The 26,726-nt window shown below is 44.2% G+C and overlaps 3 protein-coding genes across 6 annotated transcripts in view; all 3 read right to left on the bottom strand.

The window, feature by feature from the left end:
• Positions 1 to 3,788: 3,788 nt before the first annotated feature.
• Positions 3,789 to 10,875, bottom strand: LOC118363823 (2-oxoglutarate receptor 1-like). 3 transcript variants are annotated; one of them, XM_052488664.1, is made up of 3 exons: positions 10,787 to 10,875; positions 7,583 to 7,681; positions 3,789 to 5,148 (listed from the first exon to the last, which is right to left on the bottom strand). In XM_052488664.1, exon 3 carries the CDS (start codon positions 5,106 to 5,108, stop codon positions 4,050 to 4,052), a length of 1,059 nt encoding a protein of 352 aa, XP_052344624.1. In that variant the 5' UTR covers positions 5,109 to 5,148; positions 7,583 to 7,681; positions 10,787 to 10,875; the 3' UTR covers positions 3,789 to 4,049. The 3 variants fall into 3 exon arrangements, with proteins under 3 accessions (XP_052344624.1, XP_052344625.1, XP_035600963.1); XM_052488665.1 differs by having other exon boundaries at positions 7,587 to 7,681; XM_035745070.1 differs by lacking the exon at positions 7,583 to 7,681 and having other exon boundaries at positions 10,787 to 10,849.
• A 1,497-nt stretch (positions 10,876 to 12,372) lies between these two features.
• Positions 12,373 to 16,396, bottom strand: LOC118363822 (kelch-like protein 41b). Its single transcript, XM_035745068.2, has 6 exons — positions 15,135 to 16,396; positions 14,718 to 14,875; positions 14,487 to 14,594; positions 13,423 to 13,608; positions 13,093 to 13,239; positions 12,373 to 12,790 (listed from the first exon to the last, which is right to left on the bottom strand). Exons 1-6 carry the CDS (start codon positions 16,242 to 16,244, stop codon positions 12,679 to 12,681), a joined length of 1,821 nt encoding a protein of 606 aa, XP_035600961.1. The 5' UTR covers positions 16,245 to 16,396; the 3' UTR covers positions 12,373 to 12,678.
• The window catches only part of LOC118363179 (collagen alpha-1(XXVIII) chain-like), a 36,014-nt gene continuing 25,584 nt past the window's right edge, over positions 16,297 to 26,726 (bottom strand). The window contains exons 22-37 of one of the 2 annotated variants that reach the window (XR_008087657.1): positions 26,570 to 26,638; positions 26,411 to 26,479; positions 26,211 to 26,279; positions 26,058 to 26,126; positions 25,878 to 25,946; positions 25,038 to 25,106; positions 24,834 to 24,902; positions 24,665 to 24,745; positions 24,498 to 24,533; positions 24,369 to 24,405; positions 23,676 to 24,233; positions 22,910 to 23,172; positions 22,007 to 22,232; positions 21,534 to 21,725; positions 21,345 to 21,433; positions 16,297 to 16,326 (exon numbers count right to left, since the gene is read on the bottom strand). Coding sequence is in view for 1 of the 2 variants with exons in the window: in XM_052488663.1 (XP_052344623.1) it covers positions 21,429 to 21,433; positions 21,534 to 21,725; positions 22,007 to 22,232; positions 22,910 to 23,172; positions 23,676 to 24,233; positions 24,369 to 24,405; positions 24,498 to 24,533; positions 24,665 to 24,745; positions 24,834 to 24,902; positions 25,038 to 25,106; positions 25,878 to 25,946; positions 26,058 to 26,126; positions 26,211 to 26,279; positions 26,411 to 26,479; positions 26,570 to 26,638 (1,881 nt within the window). In the remaining variant the exon portion in view is untranslated. Of the gene's footprint in view, positions 16,327 to 18,935; positions 21,434 to 21,533; positions 21,726 to 22,006; positions 22,233 to 22,909; positions 23,173 to 23,675; positions 24,234 to 24,368; positions 24,406 to 24,497; positions 24,534 to 24,664; positions 24,746 to 24,833; positions 24,903 to 25,037; positions 25,107 to 25,877; positions 25,947 to 26,057; positions 26,127 to 26,210; positions 26,280 to 26,410; positions 26,480 to 26,569; positions 26,639 to 26,726 lie in introns of those variants that run through there. The other variant, XM_052488663.1, reaches the window with a different exon arrangement.

Genomic DNA, 26,726 nt, shown 5'->3' with positions numbered 1-26,726 from the left:
ATGTACAGTATGATGGTATTCAAGACATTCACCTGAGGGAAAGTTGTGCATTAAATGTACGCAGCGTACCACTGATTCCCAAGCTTTCCAAAAGCTGTCCTTTTTTCTGCTTCCATTCACATCGTGTGTTATTCATGACAAAGAAAAGTCTTGATGACATCCACTTCTCTTTGCACGCTTTCTCTGTCAAATCCACGAACGCACACACACTCACATGTACACGTACACACACACACGCGTACACGTACACGTACACACACACACACACACACACACACACACACACACACACACACACACACACACACACACACACACACACACACACACACACACACACACACACACACACACACACACACACACACACACACACACACACACACACACGTACACACACTGTGTGATGGAACTCTGTTTAAGATGTTAGAAATAAATACCGGGGGGCACAATAGGCTGGCTGTCTGAACCAATTAGAGCCTTCTTACATCATGGTGGTGTAGAGCAGCCGTTAGCCATTAGTTGTGGTTACAGGCAGTTCAGGGTGAAATGAAGCGTTTAAAGTGCGATTGAGCTTGACTCCAACGCAGCACAATAAAGAGTAGGCTATCTGAATACCTTTCTCCTCCATCGGGGTACATAGTCACTCTGGGGATTTCTACATACCAGAGAGGCTGGTGTAATGTGATGAAGAGAGAACAGAATCAGTGATGTATGGAGGAGGAGGAGGAGGAGGGAGGGGAGGAAGAGGAGGGAGGGAAGGAGGAGAAAGTCAGTGTGTTCTTACCCCAAAATAGCCTCTCTTCAGCCCAGCTGCAGTTCTCAGGCTATCTAATTGCTATCGCAGTAGGAGAGAGAAAGAGAGACTTATTGAGGTCAATAATTCTACAACCATCATTACTTCTTATCAAGTCAACTACTTCTCTCACTGTTACTGGGTTTTTCTCCATAACTACTACCATGCACTACTCTGAATAACACTTAGAATGTGAAGCTTTTTTAAAAAAGCAGTGTGATTCCATTGTTGTAAGAATTCAGACCAAAATGAACCCGTGTCAAGTCCACCTCTTCTCCAAATGGCACTTGTTCTAACCAGAGGAGCTCTTTCCCTTTTACAATCATTAACATGAGCGAGCACTGTGAAATGGTCTGTGAAGCATGGAGGGATATGACATATGGCATTCAGTAGAATGCCTTTGATGACATCATTTCTAAAGAACAAGCTATCCAGTCACTCTTCTTTTCTGAAGATGGTGGTTCGGGGAAGAAGGTGGTTCGGGGTTGACTAATTCACCTTAAATATACATTGAAATGAAATGCAGCCAGCCCTGAACCACACGGAGTCCTTATACGCAGTACACTTATGTCATATTCAACATGTTATGTCAAATTGATGTTTTGGAATCCGACTTTTTACATTTTTTTTTTTATAGTAAACTATCTGTGGTCTGTAGAGACGCCTGTAAAAACAAAAGATTTGTCGATTTACATTCCAGTTGAGTTATATGGGAAGGGCGGGGTGCTGATCGAAAGACAAGCGGTTAATCGAGAAACGTGAAAATATGTGGATAGAAAGGGAGGTGTGCAGGAAGGAAGAGACAAACACTGGAAAGGGTTTTTACCAGACAGAAACAGTTCCTTCCTGGTTCCCAGTCAGTATGAAACACAGCACCGATCTCTGTATGCCTCCAAAATGGCACACTATTCTCTATATGTGCACTACTTTTGATCCGGCTCTGGTCTAAAGTGGCGCACTATAGGGAATAGGGTGCCATTTGGGCCACAGGCCCTGAGTAGCCTGGGAGTACACTGACTACAGAATAAACCACTGAGTTGGAATCGCATGCAGTGACCGTATACGTCCATGTGTACAAAAGTACATGCACATCCACGTTACACCATGTTGAGAGTAGTGAAGTATGATGTCATTGGCAAAAATCTGTACATCTGAACACTGCTGAATGACAGTAGATACTATGATAGGAGACCGCATGCTCCTGTTGGCATACACCTGCACATTCTCAAAAGGGTCAAATGCATAACACAGATTCCAATGATTTGGGGAATTCATCAAAGGAGCTTCTCAACCATGTTTACTGGAAAGGTAGAGGAAGAGATTGAAAGGTTGACAAGAAACAATATCCAACAATCAATTGCAACTAGAGACAGGAGGAACTTGTTGCACGCATAGATAGCCCAACTCATTTATATTCATATTCAAGTTTCCCTCCTAGCCTATCACTCCTCTTTATTGTTCTCATTGTGTTATGGTAGCAAGATACTATACTGAGGTCTTTTTTGCTGTCAGAGTTCACTCAAGTGTTTCTTTGCATTTGATACTTGCTTTCAGCTTTGAATTTGAAGTGAGGTCTGGGCTCCAACAAGGTAGGATGGACAGTGGACATTACCCCCCTTTGATGTGGGACTCAAATGGTACAGCCTCAAATAAACATTTGAGCACCACTAATCTGACACTAGTTTGTTGGCTATTTGATACTATCAAATGATGAAATGTGTTGAAATAATTCAATTGGATGAATAATGTATTACAGTAAATAGCCTCCAGACGAAAAGCAGGATGATACAGTTTACTATCAGTTTCCTTATTAGGAAGTGGTTATGTGATTCTCCATAATGTAAGATGTAAAACAGACAGAACTTTAACAGCAGGACGTCTTTCCCCCCAGCCGCTCCTTTCCCCCCCAGCCGCTCCTTTCCCCCCCAGCTACTCCTTTCCCCTCCAGCCCCTCCTTTCCCCCAGCCGCTCCTTTTCCACCCAGCCACTCCTTTCCCCCAGCCGCTCCTTTTCCCCCAGCCCTCCTTTTCCCCCAGCCGCTCCTTTCCCCCCAGCCGCTCCTTTCCCCCAGCTACTCCTTTCCCCCCAGCCCTTCCTTTTCCCCCCTCCTTTTCCACCCAGCCACTCCTTTCCCCCTCCAGCCCCTCCTTTTCCCCCAGCCCCTCCTTTCCCCCCAGCCGCTCCTTTCCCCCCAGCCGCTCCTTTCCCCCCAGCCGCTCCTTTCCCCCAGCTACCCTTTCCCCTCCAGCCCCTCCTTTTCCCCCAGCCGCTCCTTTTCCACCCAGCCACTCCTTTCCCCTCCAGCCCCTCCTTTTCCCCCAGCCGCTCCTTTTCCCCCAGCCGCTCCTTTTCCCCCAGCCGCTCCTTTCCCCCAGCTACTCCTTTCCCCTCCAGCCCTCCTTTCCCCCAGCCGCTCCTTTTCCACCCAGCCCCTCCTTTTCCAGCCCCTCCTTTCCCCCAGCCCTCCTTTTCCACCCAGCCCCTCCTTTTCCACCCAGCCCCTCCTTTTCCCCCCCAGCCCCTCCTTTTCCCCCAGCCCCTCCTTTTCCCCCCAGCCCCTCCTTTTCCCCCAGCCCCTCCTTTTCCCCCAGCCCCTCCTTTTCCCCCCCAGCCCCTCCTTTTCCCCTCCAAGCCCCTCCTTTTCCCCTCCCAGCCCCTCCTTTTCCCCCCCCAGCCCCTCCTTTTCCCCTCCCAGCCCCTCCCCCTCCCAGACCCTCCTTTTCCCCTCCCAGCCCCTCCTTTTCCACCCAGCCCCTCCTTCCCCCCCCCAGCCAATGTGTTCCTTATTCCTTGACTCTCATCTCATTGTTGCTTGCGTTAAGTAGGGGAGAAATAAATACCTGACAACACTTGGTATAGAAGTGAAAACATTTGGTTTCTGAATCATATTGGCATGTTTCTGGTCCTGGGCCAAATGTATCATGTTCTTGTTTCTCTCAAGTCATACCAGAACAATGCATCAAATACCCACTGAGCTCTGAGACAGATATCGGATGGTTAAATGTTGATTGTTAAATGTTTATTCATAATGAAGTGATACGGCAATATCAATTAGAGTATACAGTATATATAAAGTCACCCTTTATAGGTATCTAATATTTTTATAGAAACCACATCAATGTTGTAAACCTCATACGGGCCTATAATAAAATCTGATAAAAGGTGTTCTATTTACAGTACAGTATACACAGTATTGTAGGACGATATATTGCCATGGTAGTAATGTCCACACAGAATGAAGTAGAACACTGTATTATGTTTCCTGTTTATGGATGTCCATATCCGTGGCTACTGTCCTTACGGCTGAAGCTGTGTTACTGGGCTTACTGACGACAGCCTGGCTGAGTTTGAGGTGAGTCCTGAACCTGATCCACCAGGGGCCCCAGGGGAACACACTGAGGAAGGCCTGCTGGAACTTGTCCCCGGCCAGGGTGTACAGAGCCAGGTTAAAGAAGGTGTTGAGGCCCGCTATGGGCCTGGATATGATATAAGCGGCATGGACCCAGTGCTCCACCATACATGACGACTCAGGCTTCATCCTGGTGTCTACTCTTAGGATCCTCAGGACGTGGTACGGCAGGAAGCATACCACGAACACCACCAGGATCAGTATGGTGAGGCGGCGTGCCCGCACCCGGCAAGGGCTGTGGGTGTGGGGCCCCTTGGCTAGTTCCCGGGCGATACCGGCGTAACACAACACAACCACCACCAGGGGCAGCAGGTAGCCCAGCACGGTCAGCAGCCAGCTGTACCACCACACTAAAGCCGGGTCGCCGCTAGCAAAGTCCAAACACTGGGTGTTGTTGTTTTTATTCTCCATGGTGATCATGGTGAGCATGGGCACAATCTCCGCCCCGGCTATAGCCCAGACTGCGGCGCACGCCAAGATACCCCACCTCTTCTGCTGCACCTGCGCCGTCCTCAGAGGATTCGTCAAGACTACATATCGAAACACAGCCAAACAGGTGAGAAACAGTATACTACCATATAGGTTAAAGTGGAACCCAAAACGCACAAAGCGACACATGAAGTTGCCCAGGGTCCAGGATTCACCGTTGGTGTAGTAGTAGACCAGGAAAGGCAGACTCAGAACATACAGAAGATCTGTCAACGCCAGGTTGAACATGATGATACAGCTAGACTTCCAGGGTCGTAGCTTGGCCAAGTAGATGGCGATGGAGGTGATGTTACCCAGCAGCCCCACAGCGAAAATTACACTGTACATGATAGGCAGGTAGTAGAGTTTCATCAGGATGACCACGTTGGTGCAGTTATGGTCGGATTTGTTCCCGCTGTAGATGACGCTAGACATGACCGTGCTGTGAGTGTTGTTATCGGCCTAGAAGAGGAACCTAAACAGAGAAAGTGTTATATGATTATATACGTATATAGTGAGCTCCAAAAGTATTGGGACAGTGACAAATTTGTTGTTGCTTTAGCTCTGTACTCCAGCACTTTGGATTTGAAATTATAAAATGACTATAAGGTTAAAGTGCAGACTGTCAGCTTTAGTTTGAGGGTATTTTCATCCATATCGGGTGAACCGTCTTGAAATGACAGAGCTTTTTGTACATATAGTGGGGCAAAAAAGTATTTAGTCAGCCACCAATTGTGCAAGTTCTCCCACTTAAAAAGATGAGAGAGGCCTGTAATTTTCATCATAGAAATAAAAAATCCAGAAAATCACATTGTAGGATTTTTAATTAATTTATTTGCAAATGATGGTGGAAAATAAGTATTTGGTCAATAACAAAAGTTTATCTCAATACTTTGTTATATATCCTTCGTTGGCAATGACAGAGGTCACACGTTTTCTGTAAGTCTTCACAAACTGTTGCTGGTATTTTGGCCCATTCCTCCATGCAGATCTCCTCTAGAGCAGTGATGTTTTGGGGCTGTTGCTGGGCAACACGGACTTTCAACTCCCTCCAACGATTTTCTATGGGGTTGAGATCTGGAGACTGGCTAGGCCACTCCAGGACCTTTAAATGCTTCTTACGAAGCCACTCCTTCGTTGCCCGGGCGGTGTGTTTGGGATCATTGTCATGCTGAAAGACCCAGCCACGTTTTATCTTCAATGCCCTTGCTGATGGAAGGAGGTTTTCACTCAAAATTTCACGATACATGGCCCCATTCATTCTTTCCTTTACACGGATCAGTCGTCCTGGTCCCTTTGCAGAAAAACATCCCCAAAGCATATTGTTTCCACCCCCATGCTTCACAGTAGGTATGGTGTTCTTTGGATGCAACTCAGCATTCTTTGTCCTCCAAAGACGACGAGTTGAGTTTTTACCAAAAAGTTATATTTTGGTTTCATCTGAACATATGACATTCTCCCAATCTTCTTCTGGATCATCCAAATGCTCTCTAGCAAACTTCAGACGGGCCTGGACATGTACTGGCTTAAGCAGGGGGACACGTCTGGCACTGCAGGATTTGAGTCCCTGGCCGCGTAGTGTGTTACTGATGGTAGGCTTTGTTACTTTGGTCCCAGCTCTCTGTAGGTCATTCACTAGGTCCCCCCGTGTGGTTCTGTGATTTTTGCTCACCGTTCTTGTGATCATTTTGACCCCACTGGGTGAGATCTTGCATGGAGCCCCAGATCGAGGGAGATTATCAGTGGTCTTGTATGTCTTCCATTTCCTAATAATTGCTCCCACAGTTGATTTCTTCAAACCAAGCTGCTTACCTATTGCAGATTCAGTCTTCCCAGCCTGGTGCAGGTCTAAAATGTTGTTTCTGGTGTCCTTTGACAGCTCTTTGGTCTTGGCCATAGTGGAGTTTGGAGTGTGACTGTTTGAGGTTGTAGACAGATGTATTTTATACTGGATAACAAGTTCAAACAGGTGCCATTAATAGAGGCAATGAGTGGAGGACAGAGGACACATCATAACATTGTTATTGCATTGTATTATCAAGCTTTTCCTATAGGTGACCTCTGCAGACCCAGACCATTCGTCTGGACAAAACTGCAGGGAGGGTATGTACTGTGTTGGTTCGTGAGCTGCTGATTTCACAAGCCTGGGCAAATGCAAAGTATTGTTCATGGTCAACCAAGTATTGTTTTAACCGTACTTCATGTCAGTGGAGGCTGCTGAGGGGAGGACGACTCATAACAATGTCTGGACCGCAGCTGATGGAATGGCACGAAACACATGGCAAACCATGTGTTTGATGTCGTTGAGACATTTCCACTCATTCCGCTCCAGGCATTACCAAGTGCTCATCCTCCCCAATTAAGGCGCCACCAACCTCCTGTGCTACACGCGGCTATCACAAACCGACACAGTGTCCATAACCATATCCAGTCCCTAAAGTGGGTCCTGTTAAAGGAAACATTAACAAGACCCTCTTGCATGATGCTAGTCTAGTTACGGTTAATGTGTCCTACAGCATATCTAATGTTCTGGCAGCATTCCAGGCTCATTGTAGCAGTAATGGTAGAACATACACATGGTTGCAGACACTTATTGAGGATTTAATTTCTGGTTACAAGGGCAGACTTGCTATCCAAGCCACACACGTACAAAGCGAGACTTAATCGTGGCTTTGACCGGCCTTTTTGGGGCTGGTAACTCCATGTCGAACACATATCAGCTGGCTAAACAAACACAATATACTGCATGGATTTCAAATCGAATAGCTACTGGTTTTCAGCACCTGGCGCTTGGTGATGATAGTATCATCAAGGCCGTCAAGTCATAAGCTGAGACATTATTGAAGCTTAGTCACATTGTTTTTGTCCAAACCCACACTGTGGAACACAATACAGCTTGTATAACTTACGCACAGGACTTGTTCACAGCTGCACGGCAGGAGATATTGGATCTCCGCCTGGGTAAGGAGCGGCGCCATGCGCTGAACGACCTCGTTGTTTCACTTGAACTAGAGAAATGGTTCAAGTCAGACAATATTCAGAATATTTAATATGCAGAACTGTTAGCCACCATTGATGCACAATTCTAGAGGATTTTTTGGCTGTATTTGTTTTTATATGACCCAACATTTCCAACTCGAGCTCCACCCGCCCTTCGTGAGTGGTTGTTAAAGACCAATTAATAAAAAAGGGATCACTTTGCTGGCTATTGTTGGGTGAAGGGTACTGATACGCTGGTAACAACTCGGTCTTGTTGTCATGCGACTGTAATAAATATGTCATTTGCGCCTGTAATACATTACCACCGGTAACTTTTGACGATACTAAACTGATGAGAGTACTTAAAAACGACGGAAGATTTCACAATGGGACAGACAGCTGAATATTCTCGGACGGGTATCCATGTACACTGACATTGCACCCTGGTGGGAGGATGCCTTCTATGAGAAGAGCACCAGGTCTCTGACGGAACCCACGGCCATGGTACAGGAGCTTCTGCAGGAGACCTGCTACCATCTTGCACACTCCCAGGTCGAAGTCAACCTGGTCAAGAAGACGCCAACTATCCCGACTAGTGTCTCCATTGCCTCAGCCAAATACGCCTACACAGGGTGGGACTGGGTGTACCGCGCGTTCCGTCTTGGCAAGCCTGCTTGTGGTAACTATAACTTTAACACGGTGTTGCTTTTGCAGACATTGGATCACCTCTCTTCGTGAGACCACTTCGACTGCTTTCGTTATGGCACCCCTGGTTCTTTCCTGGCCCAGAGGTGCCAAACAGGACATTATTGTAGTCGAAAAATAGAGAGAGTAAACTAATGTGAACGATGATGAAGGCCAGTGATGACGACGCGTCTAGCGACTTGCTGGCGCCGAGGCCCGGGATGATGACTCAATCACGATTTATGACATTGTTTGAATGGCAGACCATCAGTGGGCTATCACATGGGTCAAACACACCTTATCTGTGGTAATCTCGAGGAAGAGACATTCCCACAGAAATCCCAGGGTCGCTGAAGGCAGGAGAGGTGAAGACTGATTAAACGTGAAATGAATGTTATTGTTGTGTGAATTAAATGATCGTGTTTGGATTGTTTCAAGAGTTCACAAAGAGCTATGAATTATGATGTATGTTATTGTACTGTAAGTGCTATGGATTTGTTGTTACATAGACACTGTGTTACTCTGTTGGTCGGACGGCGGATAGTTCAAAAAGGACCGGCACAGGGGTGTGCTCTCATCACAGTGTTGAGATGTGGTGATTAGAAAATGCGTGTGAAGTTTCATACCTTTTGTTTAGATTTTTTTGGGGCCTTGCAAAGTGATGTTAATTAGATGATGGGAGATACTGGGATTTGCCATTCTTGGAAGAAAAAAAGATGGGGTTAAACGTTGATCATGGAGTCATTTGTAAACTGATCTCCTGATGTACGTTTGTATGTCATAGTAGTGAATTTTCTATGCCGTTAAAGACTTAGGATATTTTGTATTATTTTTATCGTGAAGATTTCTGGTATGTACCATTTGCTAATTGTATTCTTATTGCGTGACTGGAATAAATCGGATTACTTTTAAATGGATACAATCCGTAGTCCTCACGTTTCTGAGTAATATTCCTTGAATTATTATTATTATACTACTACTATAACTATTACTATTCCTGCTACTACTGCTACTACTCCTGCTACTGCTACAACTACTGCTGATGATGCTACTACTACTACTACTGCTACTACTACTACTGCTGCTACTACTCCTACTCCTGCTACTGCTACTACTACTGCTACTACTACTGCTACTGCTGATGATGCTACTACTACTACTACTGCTACTACTGCTACTACTACTACTACTGCTACTACTACTGTTACTACTGCTACTGCTGATGCTACTACTACTGCTGCTACTACTACTACTGCTGATGCTACTACTACTGCTACCACTACTGCTACCACTACTGCTACTGCTGATGCTACTACTACTACTACTACTACTGCTACCACTACTGCTACTGCTGATGCTACTACTACTGCTGCTGCTACTACTCCTGCTGCTGCTACTACTACTACTGCTACTACTACTCCTGCTACTGCTGCTACTACTACTACTACTACTACTCCTGCTACTACTCCTGCTGCTACTACTACTACTGCTACTACTACTACTACTGTTACTCCTACTCCTGCTACTACTACTACTGATACTGATACTGCTACTGCTACTACTACTACTACTACAGTACTATTACTATTTCTAATACAGTCACTTACCCTCAATTTTCAACACTAGCCTCTAAAAATTTCAACTTCTAAACATCTTCTATGAACATAAAAAACACTGTGAGACAGTCTCAGGTTTTTCTGGCAGCATAAATAAACCAAAAAAATCCACACCATGACATTGCAAATTTTACACCTCAGGTCTAATGATTTTTTCTCATCTTGTTCCTTACTTTTCACTCTGCACTTCATGTATTCTTCCTTTTAGAAAATACTGTAACATGTGAAGCCACCTAGTAAGTATGATCAACGCTATACTAGAATTTAAAAAATTATACTTAGAGTTTCTTTGTACTGAACACATTGAGTCAGAAGCCCCGTTGATAACTGGTTATAAAATGTGTCCTTTGTCCTGGTCTTGTCCACATTCTGATTGTGCCCACATTTTTAGACAGGTGTGGATGATTAAAATACGCATTGTGATCTGTCCGTGATCAGATCTTCCTGACCACCTCCGGACGTAGTCAGGGACCCAGTGTGTTTGGATATTATCATCACTATACCGGTCTCTAAAATTGACAGGAAACACCATGTCTTAAAATAAATACATTCATATTATTTTGAAAGAATATCTGTCAAATAATCTGCATACTGGGAGGCACAAGGGAATCTAGTCACAATGCAGGCAAAATACACATTTTAATACCATTTGTAGATGCCATGGCTACAATGTGGGCACAATAAGAATGTGGCAAATATCAGGACAGAAGTCACATGTTAGCATCAGGTATAAGCAAGGCTAGAGATAAGTCTTCCTGTCCCAATACACTGAAATGGTCCCTTTCCTTCCCTCTTCTCCATTTAACTGTGATATGGCAACATATGGCAACTTACAGTTAGTCAGTCAGTCAGACAGTGCTGCTCCCTCAGTCATCGGTATCCTCTCTGAGATTTTCCTCCTCCTCTCTCTTATACATCAACCACCTCTGGTCCCTCCTTTCAGCTACATTAACCTCCTACAGCACAGTCTGGCCCCCACCACGGGGAAACACAAGCATGTCACGCACTGTGCCTTTGTTGGGTGTTATCTCATTGTCTTCTGCATCGAAACCCTTATTCACAAAGAATTCCGATCCTATTTCTGTATTTGACATGAATGTATTGAAAATATACGAGAAGTACAGTACTACTTCCTCTTCACTATGGGTACAGTACAACATTCCTGTGCAGCAGTTAAATAAAGGGAGGAATAACGTGGAGTACATTAAGCGGCGTTATTCCCCCTCAGTGCTGGGTGTTTAGTGGCTTAGTATTACTGTACTATGATGTCACATGTCCTGCATTTAGCATCAGCCGGCAGGTTGATACAGGGAGGGAAAAAAGTATTTGATCCCCTGCTGATTTTGTACGTTTGCCCACTGACAAAGAAATGATCAGTCTATCATTTTAATGGTAGGTTTATTTGAACAGTGAGAGACAGAATAACAACAAAACAATCCAGAATAACGCATGTCAAAAATGTTACCTAGTTCACCTACATTTCATCTCTAGGACAGACATAGAGATTTCCAGTTCTGGGTTACCAGGGGTGTAAAGTACATCAGTAAAATACTTAAAAGTACAATTTAAGTAGTTTTTGGGGGTATCTGTACTTTACTATTTATATGTTTGATAACTTTTACTTCACTGCATTCCTAAAGAAAATAATATAATTTTTACTCCATACATTTTCCCTGACACCCGAAATTACTCATTACATTTTGAATGCTTAGCATGACAGGAAAATGGTCCAATTCACACACTTATCAAGAGAATATCCCTGGTCATCCCTACTGTCTCTGATCTGGCGGACTCACAAAACACAAATGCTTTGTTTGTAAATTATTTCTGAGTGTTGGAGAGTGCCACTGGCTATCCCTAAATAAAACAGAAAGAGAATTGTGCTGTCTGGATTGCTTAATATAAGGAATTTGAAAGGATTTATACTTTTGATACAGAAGTATATTTTAGCAATTACATGTACTTTTTGATACTTAAGTATACTTAAATCCAAATACTTTTAGACTTTTTCTCAAGTATTATTTTACTGGGTGACTTTCACTTTTACTTTAGTCATTTTCTATTAAGGTATGACAATTGGGTACTTTTCCCACCACTGTGGGTTAATGAGATTAACCTTTTGTATGTCAAACCTACTGTGGAAATCTACTGGGACCTACTGGTATGACACATACTGTAGTGTACATAGTGTATGCATAATGCATGGCAGTTGTTTAAATCTGCCAATGAGTAGGTGTTTCCCATGTTAGTTTTAACTATACCAACTGGCTCACACCTAGATTTAATTTCCTGATATACCATATCTTCGACCTGAATCTAGTTCTAGTAAAACATGTGTGCTATGCACAGACAAATGTTTAAACTAAACCAGCCAGAAAAATGGCGACAACTGTTTCTCCAAATTCAAAACAACCATAACAGGAGTTTTTGAACAAATGTTTATTTTACAAAAAAGCTAGCTAAATACACGTTGTGGGTTACTCTATAATGAGGGAAACTAATATACTGATGCGGTCTTCACTGAAGCAAAGTAGATGTTTTTATTGTACAGAAAATCACCTGAGATCAGAAAGAAACTCACAACACAATCAACCAATAAGAGTCCACATTTGAGTTGTCATGTGACACCCCCTCTATTCCTGAAATGGAAAGACTACTCAGAGGAGATGGTGGTAATCCGGGCAGACAGAGGGCACCATGGGGAATCATGACTGGGCAGCGAGGGTCTAGAGTTTGGGCATCTTGGCAGCATTGAGGCGCATGGACACGCAGGAGGAGCCAGCGGCGTAACGCATCTCCCTCAGCATCCCGCTCCATTCCTTCTTGTCCTCCTCGTACCTAACACAGGGAAAAGGAAGATACAGTGATGAAGAACAAACCAAGACGTCGTTGATTGTTTGTACAGTACCACTGACCAAGTAGGGCGCTCTCATTTATTTTTTCATTTAGCTTCAACTTTATTTCTTATCATACATTTATATAACAAATTATTATGGAAATGTAAGCCATCTAAAATAATGAACCCACAACTAAACTAACAGGGCGGAACAATGCAAACTTCTGTTAGCTCACTGGGTTAATGCAAGAAGACTTGGGTTTGAAACACGGTTGCTAACATAACATCCAAAGAGGGTACTTACTGCCAAACATCAGTAATCTCTGCGGGGACCACCTCCTTGTTGTCATTCTGGATGAAGGTGAAGCCCCCCACGGCGTACAGGGTACCCTCATTGCTCAGCAGGTTCACTGAGCTCCTCTCCTGGGGAAAGTCTGTGAACGCCTCCCATCTGCAAAACAAGGTGATTAGGGATAGCGTCTGGGGGACTCTTTCTAATTAAGGCCATCCTGACTCAAGATGACTAATAACGTTCAACATCCAGAACCAGCAAATGGTATTGTTATGGTGAATGATATTAAAAGGTATTAAACAGTTCTTAAACTGATTGATCACCAAAGTAAATGCTACATACTTGTTTGTTCCAAAGTCGTAGACTTCAGATGCAGCAGTGAGGCCTTCCTCGTTGACTCCACCAGCCACCACGATCTTTCCATTGTGAACGACGGCTCCGAACATGGCTCTGGCTGTCTTCATGGCAGCCAGCTCCCTCCACTCTGACTGCTTGTGGTTGTATACAAACATCTTGTTCAGGGCTTTGCTGCACGGGAGAATAATAGACAGAGTTGTCAGATCTCAGGAAATGCCCTTCTGGCAACAGTATAGAATGACTGTGATGGGTTTGCAGTTACAGTTTGGATCCTATAAATCAGACAACATGTATTACAATACGGGCTCACATGCAGTGGAGGCTGGTGAGAGGAGGACGGCTCATAGTAACGGCTGGAATGGAGTTAATGGAATAGTATCAAACACATCAAAGACGTGGTTCCATGTGTTTGATGCCATTCCATTTACTCCATTCCAGCCGTTACTATGAGCTGTCCTCCCCTCAGCAGCCTCTACTGCTCACATGTAACCCAAAGAATACATTATTTTCACTACGGTCACGTATGAATAACTGTTTACTTTACCATGTGTAGTTCCATAATGAAAATAATGACTTCTACGCTAGCTCTATGGTCTGACATGCTCAGGTCTTAAAATGATAGACTACAAACAGCTGCAGCTTACACCATATCTTCAGCACGACACACACACACACACACACACACACACACACACACACACACACACACACACACACACACACGATGTTCAATTGTTGTGGGGACCTGAAATTGATTTTCATTCAAAATTATATTTTCCCTAACCTAACTCTAACCCCTAAACCTAACCCTAACGCCTAACCCTAATTGTAAACCCAAACCCTAAGCTTAAGAGAGAATTTTCCTTGTTTTACTATCCTTGTGGGGACTTTGGGGGAATTCAGGTCCCCACAAGGATATAAGAACAAGACCACACACACACACACACACACACACACACACACACACACACACACACACACACACACACACACACACACACACACACACACACACACACACACACACACACACACACACACACACATACTTGTCATCAGTCTTTCCTCCAATGCAGTACACCAAACCCTTATGGGAGACCACAGAATGGCCGTGGATCTTCAGGGGAAGCTTTTTGGTCTCACTCCACTTCATCTTCCTTTGGGAAAGCCATTACAGAACAGGAGGGTCAAAACACACACTTCAAATGGTAAAGAGTTGAGTAGTCCTATATGTTTCTACTGTACTGTGTGAATGAGACGTTGAATGCTATTCCACTCACTGGACGTCATAGCACATCACAGAGTCCAAACACTCGTTGCTCTGGAGGTCTTTTCCAGCAATAGCGAACAGCAGGTTCTCACACTCTCCCATGTTGAAAAGGGCTCTAGGGGAAGGCATGGGGGGCAGAGCTACCCAGTCAGCTGCAAGAGTGTCCAACTGAAATGAAATACACAGGGTTGAATGAATGAATGATTGATTGATGGAATGACTGCATTAATCTATTACAAATAAGTATTATGAATAAAGAGAGTGTTTTGTGCTATTGACATCATCATTTATTCTAACATCAAACAAAGACTTTTGTCCATGTAACTTAGTGAGCTAACATAGATTCCGAAAGGCAAATGTTACCAATAGAAGATTTGAAACCATCAAAAGAAGTGACCCAAACTCTAAATGAACAATGATTGGTTACCTGATAGAAGTAGCACTGTAGGGGAGCGTCCTTGTCCTCCTCGTCCACAAACAGTCCTCCGATGAGGTAGAGCTGGTTCTTCTGTGACGCCAGGCTGACGTGGTTCCGGGGGATCTGTTCCGACATGGCCGCCAGGAAACACTCGTTCTCGTTGACGTCGTACGCCACCGCTGCCGTGTCGTTGATCATCAGGATCAGGTCGCGGACGTACATGCCGTGGCGACGGTTATCGTTCAGGAAACCTGGGAAAACCTCCTCTGCCTCGCCACCCTCACCATCCGCCCCCTTATCCCCAGCTACCTTCTCCTTCTTCTCTGGGAGTTTCCCCTGGAACGCGTCTTTGATCATCTGGACCTTCTTCAGGAGTTCTGGGTCGGCCTTGATGATCTCGTCCGTCTCCACTTTGTCGTGGAAGTATTTCTCGGGCATGAGGCGGAAGCGGATGCACTCAAAGGCGTCACCCAGTACCTGGACACGTTTGTCTTTGTCGTTGTGGACCCATTTCATGAGGGCTTCGAACACCATCTCCTCCCTCTCCACATTGAGCGAGTCGCCACCGATGACAGCGAACAGTTCATGAGCGGCCAGCTGGAGGAACTCCTCGTCTTTAGAGAGGATATCGAAGCGGTCTGCGATGTAGTCACGGGCGGACACCGCCAACCTGGGCACGTTGAGGACCAGACCCATCCTGAAGATTGCCAGACAGTTGGTCACGGAGAGCTTCTTCTGAAGATAATTAACACACACGGTGAAGACTGAAGGTATCTGGAAACGGTTGGCTACGGCAAATATGTCCTGCACATTTTCGTCAGTGAGGTCGATCTCGGCCGAGTACAGATACATGATTATCATGTCCAAGATTGCGGGATTGACATCGTCCAGGACCACCTCCTTGTTGGCCTTCACCTCCTTGCCATCCTCGGAAAATAATATCTCTCTGAAGTATGGGCTGCAGGCAGCCATGATGAGTTTATGGCATGGGAAGCTCCGATCGCCCACTTTCAGAGTGCAGTCCACAAACTTGTTCTCGTTCAGCAGCTCCTTGAGGCCATCCTGGAGCAAGGTGCTCTGGAAGAGACGCAGCTCCTCCTTCATGGCTTTGGGGTCCATGATGTTGGGAAATCAGTGGCTTGCAGAGGGGAAGAAATGGTGGCCACAGGTCCTCTTGGCACCTAGTCCAGGCTAGAAAAGGCTGAGCAGAGAAAATGTTCCCAGCTTGAAGCCCCCACTGCCGACTGCAATTTAATACTTTCCCCTCTAAATATAGCTGCCTGCCTGCCTCAGTCGGTAGGAATCTCAGCTCTTCCAAATCTGAATGCGGAGACCGACTCATACAGCTGTCACAGACTGAAAGAAGCAACTGGGGTGTTCCGGGCTATAGTCCACTACCATGATTCAGCCTCAACACTGTCATTGGTTTAGTAGTGGCTAAAGAGGGATAATGCTGTCAAAGCTACTGGTTATTAACCCAATATTGGTTGTTTAGACTAGTGTCTCCACCCTGTATCTCATTCCCATTCATTAATTTCCAAAAAACCATTCAAGCTAGGGTAATACCTCTCAATTAAACTATTTAAAGTGGATTCTAGGATATTATGTCCCTATGCCACTGTGCAAAATACAATGTACTATCGTTTTAATTGAATTTAGCCCAAAGACTTACTAGGATTGGATTCTAATGAGCATGGTTGAGCAAAGTTGAGGAGGGATGAGCAGCAGCAGCTGATAGACAGGCCTCTCCACCTATCAACATTCATCCTAATTTTCTCTTCATTGTTCTGGGGGGGGACTGCTGACACGGGCGAGGCATTCAACTTCAAGCCCTGAAAGTAGACACTTTTTCCTGAATTATACTGTACCCTCAGAGTAGGCTTTCATCTCTGTTTAAACTTAGGTGGCTACAGATCAAATATATAGCAGGTAGACTTAGCTTGATTATATGTCAAATTGTTTGGAGATGGGTGGCAATGTGGACACTGTAGTTGAGGACACTAAAGATAGACCATTTGGACAGGAGTGGAGTGTCTCACACGTAATATAAATATAGTGTGTTGCACAGACAGCAGTGTCACCTCGCCAATATCAGAAATGGATACCTATCGATAGCGGTGGCTACAGGAAGAGGTTCCTAAATTCATAGAAAGTGAGATTTAGAGAATACTTTCAAAGTACATTCATCTTGTTTGTACTGATGAAAATATTAAGTTCAATTTAGTTGAGTTAAATTCACAGACGTTTATTTACTCTCTAAAGCAAAGTCATTTTCTCAGAGCATGATACATTTCAAAACGGTCCTCTGCCTATCAAATAGATAGTTAAAACAAAATAAGTAGCAACATGTAGTAGTAGCAACTATAGTAGCAACATGTAGTAGTAGCAACTGTAGTAGCAACATGTAGTAGTAGCAACTGTAGTAGCAACATGTAGTAGTAGCAACTATAGTAGCAACATGTAGTAGTAGCAACTGTAGTAGCAACATGTGCACATATTATATTATTAAAGTTATATAGACGTTATATTTGTGTTAAATTACAATCTGAATCAAGTGAGCTACCAATGGAACAGCTGGGGGTTCCTGATGAGAGAATTGAGAACCACTGACTGATTTAGTCAACTGTTCTTAATGGACACAAGTTCATATGTGAGTCTTTCACAAGACACTACACTGGCCATAGACATATAAATGATTTAACAGCATAACACAACAGATTACATAAACTGGAATGATGACACTCACTCACGGCTGCACAAAAAGAGCTAAGAGCAAAACACGCCCAAAAAATACTCTAATGAGCCGGCGAACCTACATTTGAATTATCACTGAAAAGAGCAAGTAACGCTTTTTGTGAACTGTAGAGAAAAAATGAGCTCTTCTAAGGGTTCTTTGAGTCATCATGGTTCCACAGAGAACCATCACCTTTCCCAAAGAACCCTTGACGAACACTAGCTTCTAGTGTGCATCAGGCAAGGCAACTTTTCACCAGTAGAGGACACCATACATCTACAGTATAATCCACATGAACCAGTGTGAAATAAAAGGTAACAATTGTAATGTAGAAACTGTACGGTAATGTACTAGTATGACAAACATCGCAAATTCAGACAAACATAAAACAAAATCACATTTTTATTCCTAAAATCTTTGTTAAAAAAACACATTTGTCACGCCCTGGTCGAAGTATTTTGTGTTTATCTTCATGTATTTGGGTCAGGCCAGGGTGTGGCATGGGGTTTTTGTATTGTGGTGTGTTTTGTCTTGGGGTTTTGGTGTTGGTATTGGGATTGTAGCTTAGTGGGGTATCTAGCAAAGTCTATGGCTGTCTGGAGTGGTTCTCAATCAGAGGCAGGTGTTTATCGTTGTCTCTGATATCGGAACCATATTTAGGCAGCCATATTCTTTGAGTTTGTCGTGGGTGATTGTCCTTAGTGTCTTTGTTCCTGTCGCTGTGTTAGTTGACAAGTATAGGCTGTTTCGGTTTTCGTTACGTTTATTGTTTTGTAGTGTTTGTTATTTCGTGTTTACGTTTGTTGATTAAACATGGATCGCAATCTACACACTGCGTTTTGGTCCGACTCTCCTTCACCACACCTAGAAAACCGTTACAACATTCAAATGCACAAAACTATCCCTAGACATGAACGGTAGAGCACCGTTGTCATTTCCTAGCGTGGTTTGTTGACAGCACAGTGAGTTGATACAGGGTTGGTTCTTCTTGGAAATAAAATGAGTTGCTCATAGTTTCTGTAAACGTGTAAATACTGGGTCACAAGCTAGATGAATAGCATTATTGCAGGAACACGTTATGGCACCAATGGTGTTATTTCACAGTTTGAACAATGTGGATATTACAATTACGTTAGCAATATAAAATCAGTGATCAGCATAAAAGAGTTATGATATGATGCGGGATATATACATTACATACTGATGCTGTCAAAAAAAATGCTGTCAAAATCTATAGACCATACTGATTTGCCACTTGAAGCATGTACAGTTGAAGTCGGAAGTTTAGGTTGGAGTCATTAAAACTTGTTTTTCAACCACTCCACAAATTTCTTGTTCACAAACTATAGTTTTGGCAAGTTGGTTAGGACATCTACTTTGTACATGACACAAGTCATTCTTCCAACAATTGTTTACAGACAGATTATTTCACTTATAATTCACTGCATCACAATTCCAGTGGGTCAGAAGTTTACATATACTAAGTTGACTGTGCCTTTAAACAGCTTGGACAATTCCAGACAATTGTGTCATTGATTTAGAAGCTTCTGATAGGCTAATTGACATCATTTGAGTCAATTGGAGGTGTACCTGTGGATGTATTTCAAGGCCTACCTTCAAACTAAGTGCCTCTTTGCTTGACATCTTGGGAAAATAAAAAGAAATCAGCCAAGACCTCAGAAAAAAAATAGTAGACCTCCACAATTCTGGATCATCCTTGGGAGCAATTTCCAAACGCCTGAAGGTACGTTAATCTGTACAAACAATGGTACGTAAGTATAAACACCATGGGACCACACAGCCGTCAACACACTCATCTCCTAGAGATGAACGTACTTTGATGCAAAAGGTGCAAATCAATTCCAGAACAACAGCAAAGGACCTTGTGAAGATGCTGGAGGAAACAGGTACAAAAGTATCGATATCCACAGTAAAACGAGTCCTATATTGACATAACCTGAAAGGCCGCTCAGCAAGAAAGAAGCCACTGCTCCAAAACCGCCATAAAAAAGCCAGACTACGGTTTGCAACTGCACATGGGGACAAAGATCGTACTTTTTGGAGAAATGCCCTCTGGTCTGATGAAACCAAAATAGAACTGTTTGGCCATAATGACCATCGTTATGTTTGGAGGAAAAAGGGGGAGGCTTGTAAGCCGAAGAACACCATCCCAACCGTGAAGCACGGGGGTGTCCCCGGTTGTGGGGGTGCTTTGCTGCAGGAGGGACTGGTGCACTTCACGAAATATATGGCATTATGAGGTAGGAAAATTATGTGGATATATTGAAGCAACATCTCACGACACCAGCCAGGAAGTTAAAGCTTGGTAGCAAATGGGTCTTCCAAATGACAATGACCCCAAGCATACTTCCAAAGTTGTGGCAAAATGGTTTAAGGACAACAAAGTCAAGGTATTGGAGTGGCCATCACAAAGCCCTGACCTCAATCCCATAGAACATTTGTGGGCAGAACTGAAAAAGCATGTGCGAGCAAGGAGGCCTACAAACCTGACTCAGTTACACCAGCTCTGTCAGGAGGAATGGGCCAAAATTCACAAAACTTATTGTGGGAAGCTTGTGGAAGGCTACCCGAAGCGTTTGACCCAAGTTAAACAATTTAAAGGCAATTCTACCTAATACGAATTGAGTGTATGTAAACTTCTGATCCACTGGGAATGTGATGAAAGAAATAAAAGCTGAAATAAATCATTCTCTATACTATTATTCTGACATTTCACATTCTTAAAATAAAAAGTGGTGATTCTAACTGACCCAAGACCTTCTAGGAGTAAATGTGAAAAACTGGAATTGTGAAAAAAGTATTTGAATTTGGTCAAATGTATTTGGTAAGGTGCATGTTAACTTCCAATTTCAACTGTATGTATTAATTAATCAGTGTCTAATACTAAGTGGTATTTTCTACTATTTCTTGACTACATACCTGAGTGAGATTGACTGAATTGTATGATAAAATGATGTTATATGATGAGCTATCCATTCATTTTGAATGAAAATGGTAATGTTAAATTAAAGGCCCAGTGCAGTCAAAAACTAGATTTGCCTGTGTTTTATATATGTTTCCACATTATGAGGCTGAAAGATTACTGTGAAATTGTGAAAATATTGATAATGCCCCTTTAGTGTAAGAGTTGTTTGAAAGAGTGCCTGTTTTGGTGTGATGGAGTTTTGGCCTTCCATGGTGAAATCACCAGGTGGTACATTAGTTAATTGACCAATAAGAAAGAGTTCCAAACCAAAGTAAGGTACTTAATTGTCATCCAGAAATGATTTGATATTAAGATAAAAACGGCTGCATTGGACCTTTAATGATACATTTTACAGAGATTGGCGGTAAAATTAAAGTTCAAATCAGACACTGGAATTAGTATATGAATATTTATAATAAGTGCGTAGAGTTTTAGTTCAAGGGTAGGGGGGGGGGACTAGGGAGTGTCAAACAAGCATTTATCCAATAGTACAACATACTGTCATGACTTGACCTCCTACCATCGTGAAGTACATGGTGCCATGGAACATCCGTTTAAAGACCGAATTGAGTGAGATGTCTTCTCAGCCTGTTGTGAAGAAAACACACAAAAGCATTCATACAAAATCCCATACTTGATGAATATTCAACGGAAACCAAAGATCATTGAACGATGAGCTATACAGTACCTGCCCTGCCTTGCACACATGTCCTCTTACACTCCTCCTCTGTGTCGAAGCGGTTCTGGTTCCCCTCACAGGCTCCGTACCAGAACTGGGCGCATGCGTTGGCCTGCTTGTCATAGTACCAGCGCATTTTGTAGTCCCGACAGGGGCCCTGGTCTAGGACCAGTGCACAGCGAGGGTCCAGAGGCACATACTCTGACATGGGCAGAACACAGAGAGAAGACCGTTAGTGAAGGCCCACTAAATAAATAGATGTTATATCAGGATGTAGGGGCCATGGCACACTAGTATACTGATTCTGTTCATTGGCAGATATAGCTAAAGCATCAACAAAATGTGGGTCAATTTCAGTTGGAATCATCCAGTAACTAATCTGAACAGCTCATATGATTAAATCCTTTAGCTTAATGAACCGACACAGGATAGACTTCTATGACCACATAGACATAGCACTTCTCCCAGCTGTTGCAACATACCTTTGGGAAGTGCGGGTCGTGATGCAGGCACTAACTGGACAGAGCCTGAGGACCCTGAGGATGAAGATGACGTTCCTGATGAGGAAGAGGACCCTCCTGTATTGGAAGATGAGGAATCCCTGGAGGAGGAGGATGTGTTGTGGTTCAACGTGGGAACGTCCCCGCGACCAGTCCCCCAATCTGGGGTGTAAACACCTCCATCCTGGCCTCCCTCACGCTGCCCTTTCTGGACCCGGAGGAATTCAAACACACAAGGAAAAATATGAGGACCAACAAAGTCCTTACCCTATTGTCAATTAGTAGCAAAACACAAATACACAGTTTTAAAGCCTGACACAGAGTAACAAGCCCAGTGTTACTATAGTGAGATAATGTACAGTAGACTAACAGGAGACAGTGTTACTATAGTGAGATAATGTACAGTAGGCTTAGAAGAGACAGTGGTACTATAGTGAGATAATGTACAGTAGACTAAGAAGAGACAGTGTTACTATAGTGAGATAATGTACAGTAGACTAAGAGGAGACAGTGTTACTATAGTGAGATAATGTACAGTAGGCTAAGAAGAGACAGTGTTACTATAGTGAGATAATGTACAGTAGACTAAGAGGAGACAGTGTTACTATAGTGAGATAATGTACAGTAGGCTAAGAGGAGACAGTGTTACTATAGTGAGATAATGTACAGTAGCCTAAGAGGAGACAGTGTTACTATAGTGTGATAATGTACAGTAGGCTTAGAAGAGACAGTGGTACTATAGTGAGATAATGTACAGTAGACTAAGAAGAGACAGTGTTGTCATTAGTTCAATGGAGCCTGCAAGTCAGGTCAACTATACATTGACAGTAGGTTGTTTTCTGGCCCAGTGCCTCTGCTAAATGTCTGTTAATGTGCTGTAAAGACCTGTACTGTGGCAGTGCCAGGGTTGATAGGCTGGGTCAGGTCTACCCTGCCACCCTGACTTTGAGTGCCGGTAGTGGTGACTGTTCGCCTCCTGTTGTTGAAGTCCTCCTGGTTGGTGGTTCCATAGCCATTGCCCCCGTTGCCATAGTTCCCATTGTTCCCGTTCCTGTATCCATTGTTGCCGTAGCCGTTGGTGACACGGTTGTATATCAGACCGCCGTTCTCGTCTTCACAGAACTTGCTGACGAGCTTGGACTCCAGAGCTGAGAGAGAGAGAGCCACAGAGCAACAGGAGTTGTGATGACTGGGAACAGGTGATGAATCACATTGTACTGGTATTAGCCTTGGAGACTTCACGGCAACTTGATGCAGTTAACTTGGTACATTAGGTCAATTTACAGACCACACTGTATAATAACAGTAGACCTACTGCTAACATAGGGGCAGAAGTTTTTCTTCACTATGTCAGCTGACCAGGGCCATTCAACATTCAGCTAACATTGTAACGACCTAAAGCTTCATATGACACCATCTACAGATGAAACACTGTGGTGTCTTAAAGGAGGCCTGGGTAGGATCAAAATGTCATAAATATTCATGTATTTATGTTATTAGATAGAAATGTCAAATATTTGTCAACAATCCTGAAAAGGACTATTCTATGGATTACATTGAGTGATTATCCCAAAAATCATGGTCTTTTTTGTTTGGGTTTTGTGAGGAATCACTCTGATATGACTACACCAACACGATAAACCAGCCTTACCTGGCAGCGTGTTGAAATCATCAATGAGGTACATGTGTTCACTATCAGGGTCCGACGCGATCAGGTTGAGCTCCCTCAGGAACTCGGGCTGCGTGGGGTCCGACGTGTTCACGATCCCCAATGCGTACATCTCGATGTTGGCTGCATGTGCCTCCCGAACCGCAATATCCAGCTTCACCGGCTCCCGCTTATCCGTCTGTCCGTCCGTAATAACTATAGCCACTTTACTGACCCCCTTGCGCGAGCTGTAGAAGGCATCCTGGGTGGCCTTGCGGATGGCGGTGCCCGTGTGGGTGCCCTCACCTATATAAGGGATTTTTCGTATGGCCTGTTTGATGTCCTGCTTGGTCATGTGGCGTGCCAGGTTGAACTCTAGCTTGACCTCCAAGCTGTAGAGGACCAGGCCGATGCGGGTGGCGTTGCGGCCCACCGTCACGCGGTCCACCAGGGCCGCCACAAAGTCCTTGATGATCTCAAAGTTCTCCGGCCCCACGCTCTCCGAGCTGTCAATGACGAACACCAGCTCCATGGGCCGCTCCTTGCATTTGATTCCGCAACCTGGAAACAAGGCAGAGGTATACGATTCGGACGTACAAAGGATGTTTTCCAGTGCACTCTCGACAAGGCCTGCCGTATGTTGCAATCGATGTTAAATGATACTACACAAAGCACAACAAATAATGTTTTATTCACCACAAATCTCCTTGATCATTTTAATGATGTCTTCTCTCTGTGGGTCAAAATCCAGATTGACATGGTGACTAAATGGAATGAAAAAAAGACTATGTGAACTCAAAAGACAGCTATAGACTGAGAACTTACTGTGAGGCCCATGTCACCTTTGAACCCTGGTCTGCCCTAAAAGGAAGCAGTAAAACATTGGTCTGATCCGTTTCTCCTCTGATTGCAGTTAATTGTTTATTACAGCATGTATCCATGTTATCAAATGAATAGCCCTGATTATAAAAGCGACCCATGACATGACTCACTGATTGGCCAGGAACTCCAGGGTCACCCAAATCACCTTTGACCCCCTTCAGGCCCCTCTCCCCTCCAGAGCCGCGGTCACCCTGTCATAGAGCCAGAAAACACAAGGTCAGAGGTCATGAAAGTTCAAATACACTGCCGTATGCTTCAAATCACTGTGTCTGTCGTCACCTTGGCCCCTGTGAATCCTTCCCCTGGTGGCCCCCGAGGGCCCGTCACGCCCTGAGACCCTGGCTCGCCCTGAAAGGGTCCACAAAATAGAGAGAAGATTTGCCGTGCTCAACTCAACATTTTAAAGAAACAAGAACATTTTTGTTTGCTTGCTTAGTTCGAATTACTATAGAAGTACCACTTGAAAACAAGAGCGAGGCCTACCTTTGGCCCCTGAATACCCTGCCCAGGAGGCCCCGTCGGCCCTGGGGGGCCCAGTCGTCCAATGCCACCCTAGAAATGAGCTGAAGTTATATGTGTACAACATCAATCAAAAAGTGTCAGCACAACACAGCCCAACGACACTGCACTACCTGTGTCAAACCTAGCTAGCCATGCAAAATAAGCTAAGCTAAGGGACAAACCCTTCACTTTTTACTTAACAAACCTAGACATTAAAAGTGACCCAATTTCACAGGGCAACCGTGTCACGAGCAGGTAACTTCACAACTCGAGTGTCTCTGGCTTTACTGTTCATAGTCTGACACATATAAGCAAGCTTACTGTATGAGACCAGACCTACTGATGTGACGGACAGGGGTACCTCAACCCCCAGGTCTGCCCGCTCCCTAGGGCTTCTGGGGCTACAGAAGATGAAAAGCCTGAAGACAAACCTGGACATAATATTATAAGCTAGACTGCCGGCTCTGGGTATTGTGTTGGTTATAGGCACCCTGGTCCCAATGGTTCTCATTAGACCATTATGTTGGGATATATTCACACGTTCTTGGAAGTGTGTGAAAATGATATATGTTTCGTGAGAATGAAACGCTGATTATCGCAGCCTTTGAATACAAGGTCCCTGGGGATATGTGTTCACACGTACAAGGTGGATCTGAAATGTGGAGTCTGCCAGCATGAGGTAATACTAGTATCAATCACCATGACTCAGTGGTTTTATGATGGCGCTGAACAAGGCTAAATGGGTTTCGCATCAGAGCTGGGATTGATTCTTTGCCAACTGTTTAGCAGGTTAGTTTCTTCATGTCAGACTACAATACATACCGGTAGACCTTGTAGCCCCTCGCCTGGGGGGCCTGCTAAACCTGGAAAGCCCCTGAAGCCAATATCACCCTAAATGGGAGAAAACACACAGCTATCATGATGTCCTCTGCTAACCCAGGACTGTTGTCACTATCCAAAATAACCAAGATCCGACACCCTCACACAGACCCATATCTTTACCTTCGGTCCAGGGATGCCCAGCCCCTCCAGGCCTGGTTCACCAGGAAGCCCCGGTAGACCAGGAGTTCCCTACAAACCCCAGGTAAACACTAGAGTCAACACTGGTACAACTCATGCAATAGCAACACTTTAATAAGCAGCAGTGTTGCTCACCGTAGGGCCAGGATAACCATCGCCTTTGGGCCCAAATGGACCAGACGGACCAGGACCTCCACGATCACCCTAAAAGTTTATGTGATTAAATAAAAGTACAGTAAGATTCAAGTAAAGAAATATCAGTAAATCAATGAATTACGCTGATTATTCCGATAAAAAAGTATCCCTATTATTCTAATAGTGTGGCAGAGTGTGACCTTAGGACCAGGCAGCCCGTAGCCCGTCTCTCCTATTGGTCCAGATGGACCAGGTGGGCCAAGATTGCCCTGAGACAGACAGTTACAATATGGTTATGATATGGCATAAACCTCATCTACATGGTGAATTGCAGGCATTTTGGGACAGAGGGCTGTTACCTTAGGTCCTATGATTCCCCGCCCTGGAAGTCCTGGCATACCCAGTCGACCTGGTGTCCCAGGCTCCCCCTAGAAGAGGTCAGAGGTTAGAAGTCAAAGCTCGCAGTGTGACCACATTACACTACAGTACAGAGTGTAGACTGATGATAATTGAGGA

The sequence above is a fragment of the Oncorhynchus keta genome, chromosome 30, assembly GCF_023373465.1.
Source record: "Oncorhynchus keta strain PuntledgeMale-10-30-2019 chromosome 30, Oket_V2, whole genome shotgun sequence".
NCBI lineage: Eukaryota > Metazoa > Chordata > Actinopteri > Salmoniformes > Salmonidae > Oncorhynchus > Oncorhynchus keta.
The sequence above is the reverse complement of the archived record's forward strand: the minus strand, read 5'-3'. Positions and strand labels throughout refer to the sequence as shown.

Bases quoted from the DNA above. Each gene is read 5' to 3' on its own strand.
- LOC118363823 (XM_052488664.1), bottom strand. From the start codon at position 5,108: ATGTCTAGCGTCATCTACAGCGGGAACAAATCCGACCATAACTGCACC.
- LOC118363822 (XM_035745068.2), bottom strand. From the start codon at position 16,244: ATGGACCCCAAAGCCATGAAGGAGGAGCTGCGTCTCTTCCAGAGCACC. The intron at 13,609-14,486 runs GTATGTGTGTGT...TCTCCCGTGCAG, and splicing joins GGAGGAAAGACTGATGACAA to CAAAGCCCTGAACAAGATGT. The intron at 13,240-13,422 runs GTATGTAGCATT...CTTGTTTTGCAG, and splicing joins TACGACTTTGGAACAAACAA to ATGGGAGGCGTTCACAGACT.